At 48.6% G+C, this 22,319-nt stretch overlaps 1 protein-coding gene and 1 long non-coding RNA gene across 3 annotated transcripts in view; both read right to left on the bottom strand.

Annotated features, from left to right (window-relative positions):
• Positions 1-1,456: 1,456 nt before the first annotated feature.
• Positions 1,457-9,085, bottom strand: LOC129045598 (uncharacterized). Its single transcript, XR_008505550.2, has 2 exons — positions 8,208-9,085; positions 1,457-6,479 (listed from the first exon to the last, which is right to left on the bottom strand). It is a non-coding gene; the product is annotated as an uncharacterized LOC129045598 (long non-coding RNA).
• A 3,613-nt stretch (positions 9,086-12,698) lies between these two features.
• The window catches only part of JCAD (junctional cadherin 5 associated), a 40,912-nt gene continuing 31,291 nt past the window's right edge, over positions 12,699-22,319 (bottom strand). For both annotated transcript variants that reach the window (XM_045874242.3, XM_064591884.1), the window contains exon 4: positions 12,699-17,506. In XM_045874242.3, the coding sequence (XP_045730198.2) occupies positions 17,472-17,506 (35 nt within the window). In that variant the 3' untranslated portion in view covers positions 12,699-17,471. The remainder of the gene's footprint in view (positions 17,507-22,319) is intronic.

The raw sequence follows: 22,319 nt of genomic DNA, 5'->3' as shown, positions 1-22,319 counted from the left end.
CCCCCTTCCCCCAAGAACATAGCACCTCGGGGCCCGAAAGCAAGCTGTGTGGTGCAGAGCACGGGACATCTGAACCACCAAACCAGGTTTGAACCAGAATGTTTCCTACCTGAGACTTCTTGTGGCCATCAGAGGACATTTGTGTACAATTATGGAAATAATTTTGTGTTGTAGAAAGACCCAGCACAGCAGCAGACCTTCATGAAGACTGGGGCCGCTGATTTGTAGACAGAGGACACTTCCCACAACCGCCTGAGGATGTCTGTAGCCCTGGCAACTGCTGCTACACAGACAGGGGAAAGAGTTAAGCTAAGGAATGCCATCACCCTTGGAGTGTTAAAGCAGGGCATCATCACCCCCCCCCACGCAACACAGCTCACCACAACACACGTGCAACACACACGCAACACACGCTCATGCAACTCACAGTACGCTCCCGTGCACTCACACCCGCAGCCGAGTTGCTCCTGAGGGACCTCACTGAGCTTTTGCAGCAACCAGCCAGCAGGGGACAGCATTGCAAAGGCTTTGGAGGACCAGGACTTTGCATCCAGAGGCAACTGGCACCGAGGATTCAGTTTACAACGGGCACCGGTTGATTGTCTGCTGGGGGCCAGGCATTGTGCGGGGTGCCGCGGGGCAGGGGGCGGGGGGAGGGCAGCAATGAAGACAACAGGAACGTCTCTTGCTTCGAGACTGAGCTTCCTTCTGAAACTCTCACTCGTGTGGCCCCCCGACTCTGCGGCAGACATGGGGTAGTAGAGTTGCGCCTTGGATCCAGCCCTGCACTCCACAGGTGTGTGAGATTAGGCAAGCCCCTTTTCTGGAACATCAAGTGGCTGATAGGGCAGTGGCATCCGGTAGAAATTCAATGCGAGTGATGAATGCAAGCCACACTGATGACTGTAAATTCTCTAGTAGCACCTTTGAAGTAAAAGGAACAGGTACAATTAATTGTAATAGTGTATTTCATTTAACCCAATATATTAAAATAACATTTCAATGTGTAATACAAAAATGCTGAGCTATTTTACATTTGTTTTTTGCACGAAGCTTCCCCACCCGGGGTTTGGTTTCCACTTACAACACATCTTGGGACAGGCCACATCCTAGGTGTTCCATTGGCACAGTGGCCCGTGGTCACCACGCTGGATGGGGTGGCCCGACGCCTTGCAGGGCGTTAGAATCAGCTGGAGAGCTATTAAGAAATCACCCATGCCTCAAACCACACACAACAAACAAATTCGGAGCCCAGGCTGCCTTGGATCGCTTCTATTTTGTCAGAAGCCTGCGGTGATCACCAGATGCCAAATGCAAGCCTAGCCCTCCCTTTCCCCCTTTCTAGCGTGTACGCTCATCCTTCCCTACACACACACACATGCACACACACACAGCCACGCACAAATACACACGCACATACACACAAATATATACACTCACAGGTACACACACAATGTTTGGAACCTAAAGTTAGAGGTTCATCAGAGTTCCCTTTATTAAAAAACACAAAACAAAGGGATGGATGACAGAATCAGACTCCCGCATTTTTGCCCAGCTGGCCTCTCAGGCCCTGTTCTGGGGGCCCCGTGGCTCTGGCCACCGTGTCCCCCCCCTCGGAGAGCCCCACGCTGTGCTCGGCAGACGCCCGTCCTCTGCTTCTGCGCTGGCTGCCTCTCATCGCTGACCCCCCCAAGCCCGTCAGGGGCCGACTCCTTTGCTGCCGAGGAAGCTGCGAGGGCCAACCACTGCCCTCTCCTTCCTGGGCTCAGCCCCCGCCCTGGCCCCTCCCCTGTGCCGATAGGCTGGGGTGGGGGGCGGTGGCGCTTTTCAGGGTCCCCGGGCGTTTCCGGGGCGGAGAGAGCCCCGCCTCCGGGCACAGGTGTCCAGGCGCGGGGCTGCTGCAGCCCCGGGGAGACCATGCAGAGGGGGATGGTTGAGGGAACCCCCGTGTACTTTGGCCCCTAGGGCAAGAGGACAAGAAAGCAAAATCCCACTGATAGCCTTTGTTGTCTGTAGGGAAGTGCACAGTAATGTAAAAGCAAGCACGCATGTAACCCCTAGTCACCCCATCCAGGTTGGGGAAGAGAAGAGAGGTTTGGCGCAGGTGACTTCACGTAGGCTTTAGATGGAAGTGTCCTCTGCCATGATGTCAGCGGGCCCTGGAAATGTCCCTAACACTTCCAGAGCCTCTGATGCTTCACTTGCAGAATGGGAATGAAAACCCTGCGGTGCCCGGCGCCCAGGGGTTGAGGAGGCTGCAAAGGACTGGCTCACGCTGGTTCAGCACGGGGAGGGCCTGGGACCGTGGCCTTCCTTGGAAGCTAGCCAGCGAGCCAGCCGGTACCGCGGGGTGGGGGGCGGGGGGGCCGGGGACAGGACTCTCGGGTCAGCGATGATGGACTGTGCTGTTCACACCTCTCCCCCAGGGCAACATGAAGCCTGCCCCCGCGCTCTGGAGGCCCCCCGCGTTGAGAAGGGGCCATGAGCCCACCGAGCTTTGCCCCAGAGGGACACACTCTCCGCGTTCTCCTGCGCAGTGGACAGACCTGCCTTAGGCCGAGACCGCGGCCCCTGTCTTGCCAGGCTGTTCGCTCTGCAGACACCCTTGGAAAGTTGGTCCTGAGCAACGTCCAGAACAAAAGCAGTCAGCTCTTTGGGGGGCACAAGGGGCAGAAGGGCAGGAGATCCATGGAGAATTGTCTCCCCACGGAAGTGCTGTGTGAAGGGCGAGCGCTGTGCGCACAGAGGGTCCTGCTTCATTTACTCGGACAATTGCCTGGCGGGGAGGGAAGGCGAAGCAGAGATCACCGTTTGGCCGCTTCTCTGGCTCGGGAGCCTGGGGTAGGAAGAGGTTAAGTATTTGCTCACGGCCACCCAGCCCCTTGGTGAACTGCCATGTCTAACACTGAGAAGTCTAGACTCCAGGCCACTGGCAAGACGATCTCCCATTCATTCGTCCCCACTACAATCTACAGATTGTAACACCCGGGAGCACTCAGCAGTCACGGCCGTTATAATATTCTGAAGCTTCCAAGGCTGAGCTCATTTGAAAACAGGTGATATGGGCACGAAATAACTAGGCTCTGTTCTGGGTTAATCAAAATGATTCCTGGGGCTGCCCTGACCTGCCAACTTGGGCGTCAGAGGGCTAGGAGGGAGCTCACAGATACCCAAGGGCAGTCAGGCCCGGGGGGGGGGGGGGGCGGTGCGGGGGTCTGAGCTGTGAGCCTCCTGAGCAGGAGGCTCCGGGGAGGAGGGGGAGCAGCATGCCTATGGGGCGGGGGTCAGCTGGCACCCTCACACCCACACACCCGTCTCCGCTCCGTCCTCAGGGGCCCGGCCCCGAGGGGTTCCTTCTGTGCTGAGAAGGTTGCCAGGCTCAAGAGGTCATGTGGCCTGGGGCTGAGGTCTCTGCTTCCACAAATGTGGTGCCCTGGAGGGGCTCTCGCTGTGCCCCCGAGGGGAAGGGTTTTGTGCAGGGGAAGCAGCCTGCAGGCTCGGTCTCTTCAGGGGGCTCTTGCCCAGGGAGGGCCTCTTTCCAGTCCACCAGTATGACGGCCCATAATCACCGGTTGAACAGGCGCGGGGACAAACCCTTCGAATGCATCATCCTCACGAGACCCATGTCTGTGGTGACAGGCTCTAGTCACACATGTAAGTCACATAGCTCAGCTCATCAAAGGCCCATCCACGTAGGGTTCCAGCCAAGGCTTGTGGGCTCTCTGCACATTTCCACAACTAAAGTAGGGGGCCAGGAGCAGAGTCCCTTAAAAGTCTTTCCTCTGCGCCGGCCTGTCTGGGCAAAGTTCCTCAGCCTACATCTGTAGATGAGCTGCTCTGTGGGCTCTGTTTGCAGGAAAAGCTGCCCCATTGTCACATCCGGGAGGGAAGGGGGCGCCGAGCAACTCTGTCCTTGGCATGAACGTACGCTGCCCTCTAGTGTTCAAAGAGCAGCGGGACACCTCCTCGGCTCTGGTCGCACAGGGTGGCGGCCCCTGGCCTTCCCTGGAAGGGCGGAACAGAGCCCCCACTTTCCCACTCAGAAGAATGGGCCCCTTCCCAGCGGGCTGTGTCACCCTGACAGCGAGCCCCCCGCCAGCCACCCTCTGCAAGCTCAGCTCTACCAGAAGGGATTTTTCTCTAACAGGGACTCTCCTATGCTATTGGCCACAGTCACCTCGGAAGCTCTTTATCCCAATGGCTAATGGCAAGTGTTGATATTGAACTATTTTCAGCTTCGATTCCACATGACACCATCACTTTTAGAAACCTAGCTCCAAAGACAATAATCTGTATGCTAAGGAATACAGCAACTCCTCATGTTAGGATTTTAGAAAAATGTTCGAGAGTACAAAAAGCAGAGGAGCCCTCTAATGATCTTTTGGCCTTTGAAGAAGTGTAAGAGGACAAATCTGAGTTCAACTTGACCTCCAGGAATAAATGGGGGTGAGGGTGCGTGGGGAGACTTCCCACAGCAGCAGTCCTAGGTTAATCTAGCACTCATGTTTCCAGAGCAGGTGCAGGGTCAAAGGGCAGAGACACAGTCGCTTGAGTACACTCCATCTCCAGAACATTCTTGATATTCCTGAAGGCCCTGACATCAGGTACATGCTCCCCTCGGATGCAATGTGGTACATAGATCAAAACTGTAATAGCCCAAGTCCCAGTCCGCAGCACTGCCATTGTCCTGCTGGGTAACAAGCGACCACAGCCTCTTCAGGAATGTACCCAGGGAGTGTTTGCTTTTCTCATGCGTCTGTCTTAGTCCTCTCGGGCTGCTCTCATGAACGACCACAGACAGGTGACTTATAAACAACAGGAATTGATTTCTCATAGTTCTGGAGGCTGGAAGTCTGAGGTCAGGGGGCCAGCATGGCAGGATGAGGGCCCTCTGCTGGGTGTTAGCTGGGCTGACCCTACTTTAAGTGTGGGTCTTCAGGTTGACTGGGGTGGCCCGCCTCTCCATGTCTCTCATGTTTCCAGAATGAGGGGGCTGCCTAGGGCATATTCTCCTGACAATGGGAGAAGCACAAGAGGGAATACCCAACCATGTGAGCACATTTCAAGCCTCTGCTCAGATCACGTCTGCTGATACATCATTGGCCAAAGCAGGCCATGTGGCCAAACCTCAAATCAATGGCAGGGATTTATTCTCTGCCCTCAGAGTGTGCACTGGGGAGGGGGGAGTGGAGATTAGAGAATAAACATTTGTTCAACTGTAATCCAAACAGTTACACCCCTTTGGACCCTAAAGTTCCCTTGCCTTAATCAGTGTGTAGAATACACAGAGCCATGTGGAGGTACATGCGGGGCTGACTGGCTGGTGGGTGACCTCTTGCTCTGCACCAGCTTCAAGCAGGAGGATTTATTTATGACTGATTGCTGCTCTTCATAAAGACCACTCAAGAATAGACAAAATTGGGCGCTTTGGTGGCTCAGCTGGTTAAGCGACTGCCTTCGGCTCAGGTCATGATCCTGGAGTCCCTGGATCGAGTCCCGCACCAGGCTGCCTGCTCGGCAGGGAGCCTGCTTCTCCCTCCGACCCTCCCCCCTCTCATGTGCTCTCTCTCTCTCATTCTCTCTGTCTCAAATAAATAAATAAAATCTTTAAAAAAAAAAAAAAAGAATAGACAAAATCATGCAGGCCAGCTTGGCAAAGGCTCTGGGATGGTCCAATTTCCTTGGGCCGAGGGTTCTCCATCCAGGCAGGTGCTCAGGATTGTCGAAGTGTGGAGACGCTACTCTGTGAGGCTCCCGGTTCTCATCCCAGAGCTCACTGCTCAAACTGGGCATGAACAAGGCAGATTGGAGAAACCTGCTGCGGGAAACCACGTTTTATTTGCATTAAGAAGATGTTTTCTCTCTACTGAATGTGATAGCAGGATCTATGCAATGGTTCCGTGACCTTGAAACTTCTCTGGAATAAGAAAAAACCCAAACCCTCCACAGGTACCATCCACTGGAGATACCCAAACTTCATAAAGATGGTCTATTGTAAATGAAATAACAAATTCTGCGAACTTCAGCTTAATTTGTCTTCATCGTCCAACCTTACCTATGTGGGGCGGATCTGAAACAGAGATAATATGGGTGCAATTATAACTCTAACAGGGAATCGTCCATGGAACAGACGTTTTTAAGAAAGACATTTAAAAATAGTGGTATCCAGAGTGCAGCGCAGTGGCGTGATTTAAACACAGTGTTCTGTCCAAGTTCGTGCGCGCAGGGCTTCCCGAAGGCAGAAATGACTCTCCTGACAGCTTCCACGTGTTCTTCCAGAGTCAGAGACCAAAACAGCAGACCCCATGGCAAAATTATGAAGCTGTCTGGATGAATCCTCCCAGGCCTCAGGCTGACATGTCTGCTGATAGCGACCACATGTTTCCCTTTGCTTTCTGACTTCCTTGCTCAGGTTCAAGGTCAGGCATCCAGGATCAGTGCTCTCTGTCGGGCGCCTTTTAAGAAGAAATCCCTTTCTCCTGTTAAAATGGAAATTAATCTTATATCAGTTGTTGACACAGGCTCATCGAGTGGTTAGATATCAGAGTGACATCAGGCAACAATCACATCGACCAGCATTGGATCTTATCCCTAGTTGTAATAAAAGGTATTGTCCGGTATTGAAAGGATGTAGGCCTGCACCAAGAGGAGTGGGGACCGGGGCTGTCACTTCCTGCTGACTTACATAAGGTCGGATGTGAGGGGAACCGGATGGGTCCTGGAGAGAGTGAACTGGGAGAGAGGCCGGGTGGGATCTGCCGCCTTTCTCCAGCGGGGGTCCTTCCCTTGGCCCATCCTCAGGGCCCACTGTCAAGACAGGGGAGGGCCAGCCCGGGCTGCACGGGGAGGACAGACTCCACAGCCAGCCGTGCGAGAGGATGCAGCCTGCTCAAGCCTTCTGCCCACCTTCCCTGCATGCCCGGGACAGAGCTGGGACCTTCTCTGTTGCTAAGTCTCCACGGCCCTGAGTGTCCCTCCCCAGCAAGCCCCCTTGCCCCATCCGAATGCCAGAGTCCCAACTACCCCCGCATTAAAGTGGGCAACTCCGGCCCCACCTCAGGATCCAGTTCAATTCACTGCCCATTATTTCTTCTCTCTCTTTTTAAACCCTTTCTTTTTTTTCCCCACGCAACAGCAATTTGCTATAGAAAACACAGATAAACAGTGTGTGCATCCATACATCCATACCCATAATCCCAACTCCAGAGACAACAATGGTTAACGTCTCAGTGGAAACATGCCCAGGCTTGTTTCACATGTTGGCTGCACTATGGTGTTGACTCCCTGCTCTCCAGAAATACAACGGAGGACCTAGTAGCCTCTCCTCCTCCCTTCCGACTTACTTCTGAGGGTTTATTGATAACCTAGGTTGTCAAGATGTGCAAGGAACTGTGTTAGGCCCTGTGGATTCCCAAGACAGACACAACGCAAACCCTCAGGTGCTTGTCACCTAGGACTAAGGGGCAGTGACATCTGACACTCTAAGTTGGCTCCATCACGGTCATTACGGTCAGTGCCTTACAGGGGAAATGCATCCCAGAGCTACCCAAACTGTCTTAGTCCTCTCGGGCTGCTCTCATGAACGACCACAGACAGGTGACTTATAAACAACAGGAATTGATTTCTCATAGTTCTGGAGGCTGGAAGTCTGAGGTCAGGGGGCCAGCATGGCAGGATGAGGGCCCTCTGCTGGGTGTTAGACTTCTTGTGTCCTCAGGTGGCAGAAGGGACAAGGGAGCCCTCTGAGGTCTCTTTTATAAAGGCCACAAAATCCCATTTAAGAGGGCTCCACCCTCTTGACCCTATCATCTCCCAAAGTCCCCACCTCCCAGTACCATCACCTTGGCCATTAAGCTTCAACATACAGATTTTGGGGGGACACTTTCAGACCATGCCATCCCCTCATGTGGCCACATCAGGGAAGCTGTGGCAGGACTGAGGCTTCATCTGAGAAATGAAGGGCGAATAGACATTGTCCAGGAAAGAGAAGGGGCTCTAAGCTAGGAAGGACAGTAAAAAGCTCTGATATCTGCCCTATTGAATTGCTTCTGAAGACTCCAGAAGAGTTTCCCCAAATGTCTATGGGATGACGGACACGGAAATCATATGCCAACTCGTTAAAAAAGAAGTGTCCTAGTTTTCACACCAGACGCCCTAAATCAGCCTCTTTTTCTCTTTTAACAAGTTCCAGGCATTGGGATACACACCTAAGTTTGAAAGCCACAGCCTGGGGGTCACTCCTTGGGCAGATGGCCTGCGTGCTCCTGGAGCACAGGCTGGTCATTCCAGAACCATCCCCACAGGCCCCAGCTGGGCAGAGAGGTGTTCGTGGAGCCTGGGAGAGGGAGTGAAGGTTAGTTACTGCATCTCATCAACCGTATGGGCACATCTCTGTCTCACATCTTAACATCTCTGAAATAGGGATGAACTTAATAATTTAACTGACAGCATTTTCTTCCAAACAAATAATGGCATGTCTCCTAGGTTTGTCAAAATACGGTGGTCATCTTTCCCCACTGCCCCCTAGCCTCTCCTCCCTTGCTTAGCCTAGCACACTCACCCAATCCAAGCTCAACATTTCCTGCCCTCTTGGGAAGACCCACCAGCGAGAGTACTCCACGCCCTTCAGAATGTTCTCCACCATGCTGTTAGACCGCATGAGCAGTGCCACCTGCCACAACTTTCTCCCCCTGACATCTTTAAATGTTTTCTTGTGGTTCCTGTTTCATTTTTGCCTTTAGTCATGAAGTCTGACAAAAAAATAAAAGTTTCTGGGGCACATCTTCTTCGGTAGAGATATGTCTATAAATACAAATCTCCATAACCAGGAAAGGGGTTCAGGGACCTTTCCTTGCATTGTTTACAGGCTGAGATCATTAACCAGAAAGACAGGATATTCTGCTGTAAGACCTCCTATCGGAACTGCTCAGAGATCTGTTCTTGTTCCCTTGTGGTAAACTGTAGGACTTCTAAGGCTGAAAGTGTCTGTCTTGGGCAGGAAGGTGTTGGCATAAGCCCTCCTCAGGATCTCTCCAGCACGGATGCAGGAGCCCATGCTGCTCCATGCATCCCTGTGGCCATGACCCCCAGCCCTCCCTCCACCCCAGGCTCACCCCCCAGCTGCCCCTCTCCCCCGGCAGTGGGGGGGGTGCTTTCTCCTAAAGACTGTTGGGACCTCAGTGAAGACAGTCCAGAGTTCAGCCTGTAGCTGTGGGCAAAAGGCGTGATGAGTGTCCACAGAAGTGTGGACAAGGAAGAACACAGTCTGTTGTCTCAGAACCCAGAAATCTGGTATCTCCACTTCTATGTTGGCCATTCACCTCTCTTCACATTTCCTTGTTGTAACTACCAAGAGCACGGACATGGAAAAAGTCATTTCCTTCACCTGAACATGCATCTGCTAGAAAGCAAGGGTTTGCATCTATCAGACCCTAAGATTGCACTGCAGAGATAGCTGCTTACAGCTGGTCCTTTTGGCTTCATGGTTGCTCCTTTCTTGGATTAAAGGCACTATTAAAAACTCTCCATTTGGGGCAACATGTTTAATCTTCCATGAGAATAAATCTTCAATGCTGCTGTGGAGTTCTGTCGCAGAGCTTTCCACGGAGACCTGGAAAGTACACGACTGCTCTGTATCGTGGCTGGTGAGCACCTATCCACCCTGAGGCTAATAATGCCTGTAGGTGGTTGAACTGCGGCAGAGGCTGCTGGTTACCAGTCAGTAACTCTCGTTCCTCTCTTTATTACTAATAGAAATTTGATTTTATTCAGACCCATGATAGTGCCCAGTCAAAAAGCTTGACCACGTCACTGAGTTCCAGCAAATGGAATATAAGCAGAAGGGCGTAAGATGCCCTGGAAGTCTCTCTAAAGGAAAGCTAACTCATTTGGAAGGAGCATTTTTCCTCTTGTCAGATACCTGGAAAGTGTTGAGATGGCTGTCAGCCTACTAGCCATCCTGGACCATAAAGTTACCTTGAGGATGGAAGCCACCACGAGAGAGAAAGAGGCTGGAACAGAAAGATACAAGGAGTTGGCTCCCCAATTGCCATGGTGTTGATGTTGCAGGATTTCTTTTCCTCTGGTGCCCATGGTTCTTGGTCACACTGCTTCAAAGAATGAAGAGGTAGACCAGACAAAGAGTAGTGGGCAGCAAAGGAAAGTTGATTGAGCAATAGTACAAAGCTCCCGGAGAGGGTTACCATGGAGTTTTTAAGTCTAGCGGTTTTGATGGGCTTGTTGGTGGGCTGTTTTAATCTGATTAACCCTCCATGAGCCTGTCACCCGATCAGGTTTTTGTCATCTACCTATCACGTGGGAAAGAAAAGGGGGGAGGGCTCCTTCCAGGGTGGTGTAAAATCCTTTCAAGGGTGGTTTCGTTTTAGGGCATGAGACAGGGGTAGGGCCTGTTCCTGCCTGCCTTTCTTCCAACTATCCTTCATTACTGACCCGCTGGCCCTGGACTGCCTGCCTCTGAACTCCTTAGAAATGTGAGCGAAATCAGCTTCCATCTCATTTAGGCCACTGTTGTTTCTAATTTTCTGATGTAAGCTGCTGAATCTGATCTTAACAAATGCATTTTGGATTGTAAGGTGTTACCTTTGGATTTCCTAGCTGGAGGCTCATTGTCTCATCCTCCTGGGAGGCAGCAAGCTAAGCTGAACAGCATGGATTTTAGGTTTGAATCCCTCTCTGCTGCTAGCCACGTGCTGCTTTTTATCTCCTCTTCTCTGTACCCGTTTGTCTTTCGAAAAGTGATATGCGTTAAATTAGTGCATACAACATACCTGTCACACCATAGAGACCCAACGATGTTAGTTTCCTTGTCTTCCCCTCATCCCCGTGTTGAGCATTTTATTTTAAATACTCAAAAGAAACAGGTAATGCATGTTTGAGTTTATTTCTCCACAGGCCGACCGTGCCATCGTAAGTGGAGAAACACCAGCAGGGTTAGGCTAGGTAAAAACCGCCACCGTGATGGCAGCGGGAGTGCAGGGCAGAGGGAACTTGCCAAGCCAATGGAGTCTCCATGTGATCTGGCACAAACCTCCTCTCACTCAAAGCGAAGCTAGACTCTCCGGCTGAAAACAAACCAGAGGCCCACTGGACCTGGGAGGGCTGATGCTCCCAGTTTTCCATGGTGCTGTTGTCCCCCGAAGGCTGAGCAGCAGGGTGACTGACAGCATTTCCAGCCTGTGGAACACAAGCTGACCACCCGGGGAAAGATTTGTGTGGGGGGTAGAAGCAGAAAGGCCGACTTAGCTGGCGAGGCACAAATGTCTCCAAACCTAAGTGCATTTAAAAGGACCCCGAGCAGGCAAGTTGTGAGAAAGACGCTCTCTATGGACACTGTGGATGAATGCTTTTGGGCTGCCAGCCAGGCTCATAAACACCCAGTGCCCTGCTCTAACATAAGAAAAATAGGCTTGGGAGAATTCAATATTGTCAGGCTCTTGGCTGGTTCTGAAGTATGGCAAGGAGGAGAGAAGTAAGAGAAGTTACTGGAATGGGGAAATGGACCACCCTGGTGAGAGAAATAATGGCAGGGCTCCCTACCCCCATGATGACCCAGTCCTCAGGCCTGTACAGCTGTGGTTTTCACATCATTCTACTCTTGGACCCTTCTGGTGGGGCAAAGACCCCATGGACTTCCAATTTTGCCAAAAAAATAACTATATAATCTTAGAGTTGGAAGAGATAGGTTAATTTAGTTCAGTTCCACTTCTCCACTTGCAAAGTGTTCCAGAGAGAGCAGGGGAGGTGGCCAGAGTCACAGCTGGTTAATGCAGAGCCAGGACCGGGATGGATCCCCCAATCCCTAGGTTGTGTGTTTCATCTTATAGCATTAATTTGGTCAAGGGACTTCTTTTTCAGGTTTATTTTCTTATGCGGATTCAATTACCAACCAACTGGGAATAGCTCTTACTTTAAAAGCTGCATTTGAACATGATCTGAAATTTCAGACTACTGAGAGGGCCTTGGAACCCTCAAGTGTGGAGACCCACACACATGGGGCCAAGGAAGGAATGAGGACAAGTCTACAGAAGCAAGTGGGGAAGAGAACGAGCTTAAGCTGGAAAGAAGGACCAAATCATTTTTTAAAACTCAGGAACAACAGCTTCTAGGTTTCCTGGGCTACTAGAAACAAATCGAGAGCATGACGGGGTGCTAAATTTGCATCTGCTTCCAGAACTGGGATACTAGAAGCAAAGAGGTGAATCCCTGTAAGAGGACTAAGGCCTGGATTTGCAAACCTACAAGCTCGCCAACAAGCATTTTCCCTGTACCCCATAAGGTACAGGTCTACCTCCGTTTTCCATTCATTGAACACCCACAATGTGGGCTTTTCTAGATGTTTGGTTCTTATATTTGAGGAGTAGGAGAGGCGGATGGGGAAAACAGAAGCCAGGGAAGGGACATGGGCAAGGTCACTTGGCTAAGAAAGGAGCCCAAAGTCAAACCTAATCCCCAAATTGACCGTAGGCCTCTTTCCACCCTGTAGTGAGAATTTGCAGGAGATGTAAGGGGAGCTCGGTCACCCAGGAAATACTCAGTGGAGACCAAGAGGTGCTGGAAGTCCTTGGACCGCCCATCCCTGTGTTAGGACACCATCTGAGCTGCAGCCGGTGCAGGGACCAGCCCTGAAGGCCCATGGGGCAGCTCGTGCACCCACAGCCAAGGACAACGGACAGAGGTACTTTCATGCAAAATGTTTATTTGGAATACGTGTGCTACTGAGCAGGCCAACCATCCGGAACTAGCAAGTCTTTACATTGTGCGGAGATACAAGAGCTCCCTGAACACATTCATCTGGGCTTTACTCCTCTTCACCCACCTCCACCTCTCGTCACCGTAAGACCTCTGGTGCGGCCTGATCTGGGGGTGATGAGCCGCGGCTGGAGACTGCCCGCTACCCGTTGGGTCTTTTCCTGGGACCCTCTCTACCTGCCTCCTTCCATCTTCATGGTGCCCAAAGAAACGATAAGCAGATACAGAGTTTCTGTGGGGTTACGGGGCCTTGTATTCACATTTGGGAAGTTCTTTTTTTTTTTTTTTTTGTTCTTCGAGATGCTTCTGCTTAGCTTTCCTGACAGGCCTGGGCGTGAGGGCTCACATTTCAGCTGACCCAAGTGGAGAATAATTCATTGATTTTTATAATCTGTAGGTTACTGCTTTTCTCCCTGGCTGGGACATATGGTTTTCATTTCTAATTTCTGCCTTATGCTCCTCAAATTGAACTTGCTTTTGTCTCGCTCTTGCTCCGTGACGGTGAGTGTCACACACATCAGCCCTGCCACGGGGTGGGGGAGGGGGCTGAAGGAGAGAAGTCTCGCTCCTCTGGCTTGGCTACAAGCCGCAGCAGACCCAGCTTCTGTAGGGAGAAGGGGATGGATCACCTTATGGGAGGCGCTTCCTCCTCACCCCGCCGCCCCCCGATCAAGGCAATGGGACCAATGGCTGGATAGTCTGGACTTGCCTTTGGGTTCAAGTTTCAGTCACTGCACAGAGGCCACAGAACAAGGACCTCCCTGTCTTCTGTAATAAACACAACTGTGACAGGGGCTCTCAAAAGTCAAAGCCAGGAATCTGCAGGCACTCTGCCCGCCTCTCCGCACTGCTGATGAACCCAAGGACTGTTTCGATGGGCAGCTGGCTAGACCATATTGACCTTTTGAAGAGGCCTCAATCTGGACTGTAGTCTTAACCACTTTTTTTTTTTTTTTTTAAGTAAAATGTGAAGGCTGGGGACCTATTCTCTCTTTAACCTTATTTTACCATCCCCCTCCTTCTTCGCTTGGTGGGTCCCAGGGTGGACCAACCCACTCTCCTGGAACAGGACCTCCCACCATGCAGACTCTTAAAGGTCACTTGGAATCTGTCTCTTAAATCCTGTCCTGAGTAGCAACTCTCCTCCCACAAACAGATGTACAGAATCTGCAGTTACAAACAAAAGAAAAAGCAAATGCGAAAATCCCCCAGGCCTGGGAGCGCTGCAGCCGGAGACTCATCCCACCCCGAGAGCACAGACAGATCTGGCTGAACAAGGCCTGGACATGCCAGTAACTGCTCACAAGAGCTCAGGAAACCGGGAGGGTTTCTCTGAGCCCGGCTCTTTAGGGAGTGGGAACCCGGCTGTACTGGTCACTTTCCAAGAGCTGCTAACCTGACACTTAATTGTGTCCTACTTCATCATTTTAAACAAAACAAAACAGAGCAAAACAGCCAAGACGCACAAACACAGTCTTTGGCGGGGGGGGGGGGGGGGGTCACAGATGAAATGGTGGCTTCATCATATTTTCCATCAGTCCTTTCTGCTCCGAGCTGGGAAGGAGTCAACAGTGGGGCGGCTGCGCCCTTCCTCCTCAGAAGCCCGAAGCCAAGCCACCACCAGAGTCGGTCATCCTGCTGCTGCAAAATGCGGTCAGGGGCTAGTTCCAGAGTCATCTGAGTTCACACATTTGAACTTGCATTAACCACAACACTTCAACCAACAGTCAAACAGAAGAGAAAAAGTTCAACTTAGAAATTGCACATGGATCGAAACCTTCACCTACGATTCTAGTAAGGAAACCAGCATCTCAGCAGATACGTTTTCAGGGACTTTTAAAGAAGAAAAGCATTCTGCAAACGCGCGCAGGAGCTGTGTGCCTTGGGCAGGCAGTTTTGTGCAGCCTGCAGAAACATAAGGTTGAAAACGATATAATGAAGGTACTTGGTTTTCGGTAATTTTGAAATTTTCTTCAAAGCAAGGCAATTACAGCTCTATTACCAACATGTTTTCCCTTCTTTTGTAAATCAAAAAGTACAAATACATTTCATGTGCAATTCCTCATGTAATGTTGAGTCCAAATGGCCAAAGGTAGAACTTTTAATTTTATAAGCCCCAAATTATGAAACACCAACAGTTAGCATACATACGAGAAAAACAATGACAAACACAAAATAGGAGAACTTTTTTTTTTCCGGCCACAAATAATAATGGATAGTTATATATGCATGAGAAGTGGTAATAGTAAAAGAATAATTAGCATTAAGTTCAAAACTTCTGGGAAGCTATTTTGGATTAGAGAATGTATTATTTACCTCAGAATGTGCAAGCTTAAAAGTCAAATTGTCAAAGTTATCCCCCCAACACACAACAAAAGATTTATATACAGGCTGGAATCCAGATACTAAGGTTCAAAGTATAAATATTGATAATTTCAACTAAATTCAGAATGGTTTCAGAAAGATGGTACAACTTAGAATAGAAACTGAAAGAGTATCCTATTTTGCTTTGTGATATACGTAGGTTACCCTATTTTTTTCTCTTCAGGATCCTTTTCTTTCTCTTGAGGAATAAGCTAAAATTTAGTTATTTTGATTAAAAGAAGTTTTTAGATGGGATCAACATATTGAAGAGGAAGTCAGAACAGAGATCATAGATATGTGTATATGTATGTGTCTATGTATGTACGTCTATATACGCACACCTTCTTCCTTTTGCAATTGAAGGAGAGAAGCAGACCCCACAAAGACCTCCAGGTAGCCACCCTCGTTTGGTTCTAGTAGACGACTTGAGTGATTCACCAACTATAACAGGCTAACTGACCTCTTCCCCATTAAGTTTCCTGGGAAAAAGTTTCTAACCATTCCAAATGCTGAGACTTGGCCCATCTCATTTGCTGGGAAAGCAAGAGCCTACTACAGCCTTTCACAAGAGTCAAAATCTGGAAAGAAGTAAGAGTAAGAACCAAGAGTGCAGATAAGTGTATTTGAAACGATTGTTCAGAATTACTTAGATTCTGTGTTGTTTATTACAGTCCAAAGACATGAAGTTCTTAGGAAATAAAGTCATATGGTACAGATAAAAATGGGCCAGTCAGAGTTGTTTGCAGGCCAAATTGCAGACCACCCAACAGTTCATATTTTAGGAATTTGAAACATCTAAAAATAGATAAGGTGGTTTCTCAAAGAAAAAGAGAGAGAGAAACAGAGAGGGAGAAACAGAGGGAAGGAAGGAAAGAAAAGGGAGGGAAAGAGGAAGGAAAGAGACAAGAAACCATTCAGGAAGTGTTAGCTAACAAGATACCTTACTTGGAAAGAAGGGGCAAACGCATAAAAATGCATAAAATTTGTGCAGGCTACTGCAATAGTAAACACAGTTGAATACATAGGCCTTGGAGTAGTTTTGTATTGGCATATATATAATGTCTCTGGCACTTTTAAAAAATATGCAGAGACTAATAATTAAGGATCATTCTAGATAAAAATACAGTATTTTGTAAAGGGGCAGGGGGAGGAAAGTCTGGTCTCAGGGGAGATCTCCACAGACAGATCGAGATGAAGCTATGTTTTTTGGTAATTCTAGTGGATATGGCAGCAAAAATAGTTGTAAGGATGTTGGCTGGTTTTGAGCAGGTTATTTTCAAATACCACCTTACAGCTACATTTGCAAAAGCATCTTTGTGAAAAGTTCATTTTATTAACCCTGTAAAATGTCTATAGGGACATCTCTTTCTAAGATAAAAGAAAAGGAGCTGAGTTGTGAAGGGGTAAGGGATGTGTGCTTTAAAACAAACATGAACCCTTTCTGGGTTCCTCTCACACAAAGGGATACAGACTCTTAAATAAAATAATACTTCCTTAAAAATCTGCCACCTCACAATTGTTTACATCATAGAAAAATAGCATTTTTTGTAAAAAGAAATATAGTTACTTTGTTAAAATGGTCTATTTTAAACCAGCAATTATTTTTCATATAAAGAATTTCTAAACAACCATACAGAACATAAAAATAGATAATACTGAGGGCAAAGCAGATGATGGCGTGTTTGCGAATGATCAAAAGTATTTCATCGCCAGATAAATAATACTCTGAGTACATTATGGTACAAGTTTTAATCTTTTAGGAACTTAAAAAGATATTGCTTTTATTCTCTGATGGCAAGTTACTTATAAATAGAATTACTTGCAGCAGCAGAAGGCCAAATTGATTAGAAATGGGTCGTATATATTCATCCCATTTCCCCTAAACTCAAAGTGCTGGAACGCCGGGCAGTTGGCCCAAGTCCCAAACTCCTTATCGTGAGCATGGACCACAGGCCGTGGAGATGCACAGGGGAATTTATGACATTCACAGTCCTTTCAAAATCATTCACGTTCGAATTTTCACATAGAACCAGATTAACACCAAACTATTTACCAGCTTGGCTAAATCCATCATTACGGAAAGTTTATGTGACTCCTTTCTAAATAGAGGTATTAACTCTTCATATTATGAAAACAGATGGTTTCAATGGACTACTGCTTTATTTCCACAAAGTGATTCTGTAGGGACGAGGAGTTTCTTGGTGGCAGTTGGAGAGGCTGCGACGGGATCTACAAGCCAGCAGGTTCCAGCCTACACGCGGGCGAGCCGGGAGGGCAGGCCAGACAAGGCGACACCCGGTGAGTAAACTCTAGCGATCTCGGGCTTCACTGGCATCTCCTCACACCCTCTCCACTCTGCTAGGGTCATAGGAATCTGTGAAAAAGCAAAAAAAAAAAAAAAAAAAAAAAGGCAACACAAAAAAATTAGTGGTATATTCAATTTGTGTGTTTTCTGTTTAATCCTCGGACCATAAATAAGTATGTTGAGGGAACAAAAAATCCACAAGTGTAAAGTGAATGCTTAGACATTTAAGCAATATTGATTTCACCGAGTAAGAAACTATCATCAAAAGAGTGTTTTAAAAGGACATGTATGATCATTACCTAATCACAGATGGAAACATGTGAGTTGCTTAATTTTTTTTAAAGATTTTATTTATTCATTTGAGACAGAGAGATACAGAGAGAGAAAGAGCATGAGCAGGGGGAGAGGCAGAGGGAGAGGGAGAAGCAGACTCCCCAATAAGCCGGGAGCCCGATGCTGGGCTCGACGTAAGGCTCGATCCCAGGACCTGGAGATCACAACCCAGGCTGAAGGCAGATGCTCAACCATCTGAGCCACCAGGCGCCCCGTGAGTTGCTTAATTTCTGATAGTTCTTTCCTGTGGTCCACAGTGGAAGAGGAGGGCATCGGTAACACTAAATGCAACACTGGTAAACCAGCAGTGCTATGTCTGGCTGATACTAAGGATCTTTTCTTTTCTTTTCTTTCTTTCTTTCCTTTCTTTCTTTCTTGTTTCTTTTCTTTCTTTCTTTCTTCCTTTCTTTCTCTTTCTCTTTTCTTTCTCTTTCTCTTTTCTTTCTTTTCTTTCTCTCTTTCTCTTTTCTTCCTCTCTCTTTTTTTGTAAATTACAACTCTAATGAAATCTTGCTTTAAAAAAAAATGCATCCTGGGGCACCTGGGTGGCTCAGTTGGTTAAGCAACTGCCTTCGGCTCAGGTCATGATCCCAGACTCCTGGGATCGAGTCCCGCATCGGGCTCCCTGCTCAGCAGGGGGTCTGCCTCTCCCTCTGACCCTCCTCCCTCTCATGCTCTTTCTCTATCATTCTCTCTCTCAATAAATAAAATAAAAATCTTTAAAAAAAATTTTCATATAAATGGAAAAAAAAATGCATCTTTGTGGGGCACCCGGGTGGCTCAGTTGGTTAAGCATCTGCCTTCGGCTCAGGTCATGATTCTGGAGTCCCAGGATCGAGCCCCACATTGGGCTCCCTGATCTCCTCTCCCCCCCTCCCCACTCATGTTCTTTCTCTCTCACTCTCTCTCTCAAATAAATAAGTAAAATCTTTAAAAAAAAAAAAAAAAAAGCATCTCTGTGATCAAATGCTGTCCCTGAAAGGCTTGAGGACCCTGAAATCCTGACCACTTGGCTGGCAACGAGAGGCCTGCTGTCCCTGACTGCCACCAGCCAGCAGACAGGCCCCAGGATGGACACATGATTGGTAGCACCCTCTTCTAGGCCTTCCCACACACCCGGGTGTATGGGCCTGGGCCATCGCGCTGACCCATTCCACAGCCCACACTGGAAAATCCCAACCTGGGCCCAAGTGAGCGGTGGGGTTTCCAAATGGGACACCATACACAAGGACAATGGTCCGGGGCTGCCATGAGGGCTACAGCTGGGTGATGCTGAATCTGACCCCCTGGAGACTCAGATCTCTGGGACCCAGTCAACCTCGAGCTCACTTGTGTGCCTCCTCTAGTCAGAATTTCCTGCCACAGCAGCACAAAGGTGTCCTGTTTAAGAAAAAACACTTACGAAATTTGGAAGGATTGGTAGAATTTGACAGTTATAAACACTATTGCAAAACAATCTCTGCTCAAATCTGTCTGGACCACTGTACATGACGAAGACCGTATAGATCCCAATTTCTCTAGCAGCTGAATGTTCTCCCACGCCTCCCCCCACCGTCTCAACTCAGCCCCAGTCCGGTTACGATCCATACTACAACCGTGACGACGACGACCGTGCTTAGGGCGCAGAGTCAGACGTTAGAAACCAGATAGGACACAGTGCCTGCATGTAGGAAAAGCAGCCTGCTCCACCTCCAACATGATTTGCTGCACCAGTGCCCACGTGGCTAAAAGCAAGGGGGGCTCAGGCGGGTCTGCTGCCTTCTGATCTTTTACACTTGGCCACACCCAGTGTGATGACACAGGATACCGACCGCCGAGAGCAGCATTTCTGTGCTCAGTCAGCCTCCTGGGTGCGGAATCCGAGGGGGCCCTCCTCTGAGCAAAAACATCTTTTTCTCCACTGGAAATGGGGTGGGCGGTCACTAATGGATGACGCGGCAGGAGGGGCACATTTTCAGCTGCTGAGAGGCCAGGAAGAGCTTGAGCATCTATTGAGCCTCAAGGTACATACAGTGGGCACTGAGCAGCTCACCTTGGGCCGGGCAGAGGGAGACACCCCCACAGAACAGGCCTGCACCCCAGAGCCTCACTGCTGAAGCTAACGGCCCAGAGCCAGGGAGCCGGGGAAAGAACTCTGGAGGACAATAGGCTCCTTCTGTGGGTCGTGGACGGTGTAGGTCCAATAAAAATACAATGTGAGCCACATAACGTTATTTTAAATTTTTCTAGAAGCAAATAAAAGGGAACAGGTGAAGTTAATTTTAATAATATATCTTATTTCACCAAATATATCCAATTTCATTTCGAAAGGGAATCAATATAAAAATAGAGAAACTTAAAAAAAAAGTTAGACTAAGTCTTTGAACCCTGGTGTGTATTTTACACTTGCAGCACCTCTCAGTTTGGATGGGCCCCATTTCAGATGCTCAAGGAACCACATGAAACCAGGAGCTATCATCCCGGCTGATGCAGGTCTGGAGGACAGAGAGGTTACTCTGAGTCATGAGAATCCTGGCTCCGGTGGGCAGTATTTCAGCTGGAGACCACTCACTCAGGCCTACCCTTGTGGGTATTTTGTGCATTAACATGCTTGAGAGCTACTGACCTCGAAGCTGTGCTGATATCCAGCCTTCCCCCGAGTGCCATTGCTTGGCACCTCACACCCTCCCAGGATGCAGCCCCGGCCTGAAGCAGTCTCTCCGTGTTCTCTTCCTGCGCCCACGTGGACAGAGTCTGCCATGGAAGCTACGGAACCAGCAGGCTCCGAACACTACCAGTGCCTGGATTATGCTTCCAAACTGGAACACGATCCATCCAGCACAGATGGGATTTTGTCACCTGAGTTAGTTTTGAGGTGCTGCCTTCTTAGCCGGCACCACTAAAAAGATGTCAGCTGAAAGGACCACCTTTAAGTTGCAATAAAGGTATTTATGATACAATGGGTACTACACCACCACACAGATCATTAAGTTCTAGAAGGGCGTGTGTGCGTGTGTATGCTGGGCAGGGGGACGTCACAGATATCCGTGATATAAACTTATTTTAAAATTCCAGAACAAAATCTGGATCTAAGTGGGCTGTGAATTTGGGAGCGGTGAAGTGGCTCCTGCCCACCGGGATGACGGGAACAGAGGTGGGGTGGGGATGGAGATGATGATTCGTGTGTGTAACATGATAAAATACATCAAGAGGAAAACAAAATCCAAGAGTTTATCAGCAAAAAAAGCAACAAGGCTTTATTCCAACTTGTGAAGCAACAACGAGGGGAAAAGCTAACATATCTCAAAGCCTGACCATCTCCATCCTATGATCTGCATTCCTCTCAGAATGATTTGGGACAGGCCTGGTGACTGTCACATGAGGGGCCGATGGGAGGTTCACCTGAGCCCTGGCGCGTGTACGAAATCGTCCCTGATGGCGTCCTGCTATGCAATTATTTAAGAGTGTCAGAGGGAGCCGTGTGGCATCACGAGGAGCTCTCTGCCTTTAGATTTGGGGTCATTTTATTATTTTATTATGTACTAATAAATGCATCAGATGGAGAGGGAAAAAAAATTCTACTGATTGTCAGTAACTATAGTTTAAAAAAAAAAAGGTTATGAAGAGCCGTTTCTAATGGCTGGCTAACATTAAAATTGGCATTATCTACATGTTTTCAGATACCTGTCCAACCCCGTCCACATGCCAAATGATCAAGCTAAAAAGTGAGGGAGTGCTTTACTGAACTAGAAGTTTTGTGTTATAAAATCCTCCCAAAATATGTGGGCCGTGGACTGAGACACAGAAATCTTGACAAACTGGCGTTTAATATAACAGGATTTGTCTCATTTTAAAATCCTTACAGTTCTTGGGATGAGACAGGACAGAGGAAGAAACTCATTTTAGCTCACACTTAAAAGCAAGTGGGCATATTTTGGGTGGGGAGAGGGAGGGACCGGGAGAGGAATTAGGCTGAGGCCTAATAAGTCCCAATAGCTCAAAAAATGGGCCATGTAACACTTTTTTCCACCATTATGGCAAGAGTTGCACATCTTAGTGTTCTCTTTCTTGGCAAAGACCAAATTTGTCAAGTCAGATGATCCAAGAGGGCCCTGACCAATGGGTTATTTCAATCATGTATTTTGTATAAGCAACTGAGCAACACTTGGCTAACACTCCCAAGAATCATAGTGCATTTGTGGGAAAATGTAAAAACTGCCATGGGGATGTTTTGTGGAACAAGAATTCTGGACTTTTCTAGCTGAAATAAGGAATCTTGGCCATTGACTTTTAAATCCTTGGATTTCCAAGTAGGAAACAGAGAAGGTGGGGGTAAGGGCACCGCCCTACAGTAAGACCAGAGGGCGTGGCTCAGGAGGGGGGCCCGGGGCCCCTGGTCAGCGAGGTCACACACTCGAGGGCGCAGTTTCCCCTTACTGTAAAAAGGTCCGAATGAACGATTCAAGGTCCCTGCCTGTCTGCGGTTTACGATCAGGCCTTTTGACATGTCCCTCCACTCTTCTTTCTCATTAGTTCTAGAATGTATCATTGCTAATTCCCCAGCCCCTGA

Source organism: Mirounga angustirostris, unplaced genomic scaffold (genome assembly GCF_029215605.1).
Source record: "Mirounga angustirostris isolate CCGP_5_RB_7025 unplaced genomic scaffold, mMirAng1.0.hap1 SCAF_5, whole genome shotgun sequence".
Classification (NCBI taxonomy): Eukaryota; Metazoa; Chordata; class Mammalia; order Carnivora; family Phocidae; genus Mirounga; species Mirounga angustirostris.
The sequence above is the reverse complement of the archived record's forward strand: the minus strand, read 5'-3'. Positions and strand labels throughout refer to the sequence as shown.